General features: G+C 44.7%; 1 protein-coding gene across 1 annotated transcript; it reads right to left on the bottom strand.

Moving 5' to 3' along the window:
* Nucleotides 1-2488: 2488 nt before the first annotated feature.
* F4817DRAFT_28288 (uncharacterized protein) lies at nt 2489-4344 on the bottom strand. Its single transcript, XM_049299565.1, has 4 exons — nt 3988-4344; nt 3480-3935; nt 2956-3412; nt 2489-2895 (listed from the first exon to the last, which is right to left on the bottom strand). Exons 1-4 carry the CDS (start codon nt 4201-4203, stop codon nt 2642-2644), a joined length of 1383 nt encoding a protein of 460 aa, XP_049153626.1. The 5' UTR covers nt 4204-4344; the 3' UTR covers nt 2489-2641.
* Between the last annotated feature and the right edge of the window lie 541 nt (nt 4345-4885).

Here is a 4885-nt window from a genome sequence, read left to right on the forward strand (position 1 = left end):
AGGTATGGGTTACACTTGGCAGAAGCCCGGTAACTAAAAATCGCGTTTATGTGGCTAGTTAAGCTATCAGATGAGAATTAAGTTGCGTGTTAGAGAAAGGTGCAAATGTTGTTGCTCTGCTGAAAACGGTGGCAGGTTGAGTGGAGGAGATCGAGGTCGAGGTCGAGGTGGCGCGATCGCATTCGCAGACAGAGACAGAAGATGGGGAAGAAGAGGATGAATTAATAAGAATGCGAAACAATGCGATTTGGTGCAAGGCGACGCAAGTCGATACAATGCTGTTGATAGGATAGATGCGATACGACGCGATATACAAATAGGAATGCGGCCGTACTTCCTCTTAGTCTTTTTACGTGTTGCGCAGGAATTATCAATACTTGGACTTTGTACTTGACAGATCCTTGATGATCCTTGGTGATGTAGGTAGTTGTCGAGAAAGGTAAAGCGATAAAAACTGTGCGCGACAAGAACGAATTACGACGGCATAATAACTGCTAAGCGCAATTAAATAGAGAGGAAGAATAAGAGGGAACAGTAGCAAGGCAAAGATGTTTTCTTCTTCTTCTTTTACTCTCTTCCTCCTTCTAGGCTCAGGTAGGTAGGTTGGGATTTATTATTAGGAGGTTAGAAGGTTGAAGGGCCAAATAGTCAGGAGGTCAGTGTGCAAGTAAAGTTACCAGGGAGGGAGGCAGGGAGGTACCTGGCTGGTAGGGAGGTAGGCAGGTGTACGGTGTATGGCACCTGCACTATAATTGTACCTAGATGTCTTGTCGCAAAATCTTAGATTTCCACGTCATAGGATGATTTAGGTCTTGCCGGGAGTTACGCCTTCTTGGTCCTTTCACGTCGTCAACCGTCAATGTGCATTTACACTTAAGAGACCCAATTCAGCTTCCCAACTTAACAGGTTGCGAATAAAGAAGAAATAAATACCTAGGTAATCATATATTATACTTTCTTATAGCAATAACTATATGATATAATCCCGACCCTGATCACAAGTAAACTAGGAAGACAATCGCAACTTGTTGTTTTTACTTGATGTCTATAACATACTACCTGATGAGCATAGAGGGGTGGGAGGGGCAGAGGGGCAGAGGGGTAGAAGACCTTAATAGAGTAATACATGCAACAAAAGGGTATCAATTATATGCATATATTGAATAAACCATCTCAGTTAAGTTCGTCTCCATTGAAAATCATCATGCCTCTAATTGTCACATTTAAATTCCCCGTCTCCCAATGACCAAATTTCACATCTATTATTCCCAGTCTCAATTACCTGCCTTAGGTCGATATGCTTTTAGAACAGCACGAAACCATGCGCCAAGCCTTGATTGCGGATACTTTACTGTGGGACGAACAGCTGGATCATCCTCCCAAATCAGTAATCAAGGAAAGATGTATGACCTCAACGAGCAGCACAAGGGACAGCACAAAGTGTTACCTAACTCGTAGCTCTATCGAGTCGAGAAATACGAGTCCTCGAGGTGGAACTGTTGCTCTATCTTATAACTCCTTACTTACAGAGTAAAGTTAATATTCTCATTCTCCCCTTACTTACCTAGGTGCCTCTTATATTGCTTCCGCCCGCCCAATTTTATACTCATCCTCATCGAATAATATCAGCAATTGGCGTATCGTTCGCATATGTTCTAATCCTATTTGTCGATCCTACCCCCGCGTTAGGTATCTACAAGCGCTCGGCCCCATCTAATCGGGCAACCCGGCAGCATTCTGCAGGAGAAACAAGACCTAATCTGAACTATCTAGGTACTTATCTATCTTAACTACCAGGGGCTCAACTAACACACCCCCGTGTCGTCTCTCTTTCTAACCTTTCTAGAATCTAGCCTCTACACAGCCTCTAGCCTCTAGCACGTCGACTTTTATTCACGCGTCCACATTATGTTACGGCTGAGTAAGTTGCTATTTCGTCATTCTGGGTCATAATCCTCCCAAATTAGACGACTTGTGGCATCTCTCACCATCGTGTACCATGAGAGCATAGCTTCTAAAAAAAATCATATCCACCTGGTATTTTATACACATACTATGGGTAAGTATGTCTATTACACAGAAAAATAGCTACTAGATTAATAACTTCACACCACACAAAACACTGTACTAGGTTATATAGGTAGGTATAGCAAGCTTCGGAAGCTCGTAATTTCTTTTCTCTTACCTGACCTATAGCAGGGCGGGAATCCTCCACTTCTACCTCAATCGATTTGAGGCGTTATTGCATCATCACCTATTTCATTGGATAGGAACCTGGCGCTTGGGAAAGGCCAAGCTTTTGCCCCCTTGCTGAGGTAAGAAGCTTCCCACCGATACCAGGTGTTGACCTGCCGGGGTAGATCCGGAAATCGGATATACCGCCCCTGCCGAAGCCCCCGACTGCTTCCGCGCCTCTTCCGAGAATCTAAAGCATCTCATACATGTAATGTTTAATTCACATCATTCAAAATTCGAGATTCTTTTACCATTAGCTCTTGGTAAGACTCTACTACTACGGGATATGCGGTTCATTGCCATACAAGTTGCCAGTAATAGGCGCTGTTTCTACAATTTACTCTTAGCAAAGAGGGAAGACATATAAAGCATATCTACCTAGGTAAGCAGTAACCTTCATTTTCCTTCACAATTCCGTCGGCGCTTCCATACCATCTACGGCAGGTGTTCTTATTAATAAAAGTTCCTCCTGTCTCCCGTAGACCCATTGCCAGCTGTTAGTTGCGTCATCCCAGTACACATCCTCTTCCTGAGGGAAGACAATAGTCCGATTCCTTTCAGGGACGAAATGTTCTGCGAAAAGTTCGATACTATAATATGTATTTCTCAATAAGGGAAGATCCCCAAGAACCGGGACTTTATCCTGAAGATTCGTCATGCCTACGGAAAGTTAGTAAAACGACAGCGATGGACCAAGGCGTATGAAGTCATGATGCTTACCAATTACCGTCCCTGCAGAATGGCCCCATTCCCCTGTAGCGTGACAATAGATCTTGCCTTGTATACCTTCACTGCGCATCTGCTCTATTGACGCCTTTAAAATCTCGTTGCCTGTCATCCCGACTTTCATGTTGCTCTTCACGATATCCTGTAAACGGTTAACCTTCTTCAACCCCTCAATCATGCCCTTGGGTACATCGGCCTCAGTCTCTCCGGGATACAGAACGTAGCCTATGTGCTGAGTATCGGTATTTAAACCAAGGGCTGATACGCCAAAATCTGTGTGGATTAAATCTCCGTACTCAATAGGGCGGTCGGGTGCCCGAGGGTCGTCCATCGAGGCGGAAGGGTCGTCTGCAGCAGGGAATCCTTTTCCTGTTAAAATAAAAACACTGGGCTGGAACCAGGTGGTGTAATTCAAAGATTGTATCTTTTCTCGCATCCACCATTCGATATCCTGGAGAGCCGGTATTCTTAGCTTAATTTCAATGTGTTCATGCGGAACTCGATGGGTATAAACCTACCCAGCTTGTAGACTTCCCAGGCACGATCGTCTTCTCACTAAACCCCTCCTCTATGATAGCCCAGGCTGTTTCCATCATCTTCTGATACCATGGGAGCCTACTCTTAACCATCGTCGCGACTAGTTCGACACCCAGCATAGGCTCCAACACAAAGCGGTCTTTCCACTCCTCTCCTACGCCTTTCACGACAGCATCGAGTTCACCAGCATGCAAACCTCCCGAGAATGCAATTTCCGAATGTGTGTTAAGCGCAATAGAGCGTGGCTGTTGCGTTGCTAGAATCTGCCGCAGCTCTGTCCATACGACTTCCGTATTCTCGATCCATGAATAGCTAGACGGCGCCCCGTCGACTGGATCGGCCAAGAAGAGATGTGTAGTCCGTCGCCTGGCAGAGAACTGTGTAGCTTCTTTGAGAGCCCAAAACACAGTATCCTCGGCATATTCACGTTGGCTCATCTATTAAGTTTGTAAGGCGGGCGGCCGAAGAAGATATAACGTAACAACGTACCAGCCAAGCATCAACGCCATATTTGCGTAGTAACCCTGGGATAAGAGCTTTACGCTCTTCAGTCCATCCGTCTAGCAGTTTCGCCTGTTCCCGTAGAGAGGGTAGCGCCTGGACCTGTGGTGTTTTCCCAGGGGCCGTTCCAACATGCGCTCGTACGGTGGCGCAAACAGTCCAACTGTTAAGCAGATAAGTGAGCAGCACTATGGGACCCCGCATCGTTATATTATCTAGGTAGCCACTCAAGCCTAAGTTTTCCGTTCTGAATAGTGATGGCTACTACTTAGTATAAAATGGACATTACTTTTAGTGTTCTCCAAATTTAAGGATTCGATTTGAGCTTAAGACCGGTTCCTGATGTCGTATCTCGGGAGTGTATCATTCCGTATCGACGGGAGATTCCGATCGATTGATCCGTTGCCTGGCGAACCTATACATTTAAACACCTGCCCCTTTGGGTAAGTATATAAATAGTCCAGGGAGTAGGGAGTAAGGATAAGGAACAAGAGAGAGGAAAGTTCAAATTGGAAAAGGGCATCAAATAGAGAGAAACACATGTATATAAGATACTAGAAGAAGGAAACGTCAAGTATTAAGTAACATGTATTAGGAAACAGCTCAAGTAATTTTGTGCATTTCAGTTCTCTTTAAGTCCTACCTATGATATGTAAAACTACGTCCAGGTACCTACATGTAGTGTTCGTCCACCAAGTATCATATTTACTGAACGGGAGATATAGGCGGTGGAAATGATTACAGGTCTCAATCTTGTTTTGAGTACCTTCCGATTACTGAAGTCTCAAGGTGTCCGGCTATAAGTTATTTCTTCTTCACAATACTGGTCTAGCCAGAGATTGCAATGAAAAAAAAAGGTGTGACTCAGCAGAGCTGTAAAGATTCC

Source organism: Daldinia loculata (genome assembly GCF_022478755.1).
Source record: "Daldinia loculata strain CBS 113971 unplaced genomic scaffold F4817scaffold_111, whole genome shotgun sequence".
NCBI lineage: Eukaryota > Fungi > Ascomycota > Sordariomycetes > Xylariales > Hypoxylaceae > Daldinia > Daldinia loculata.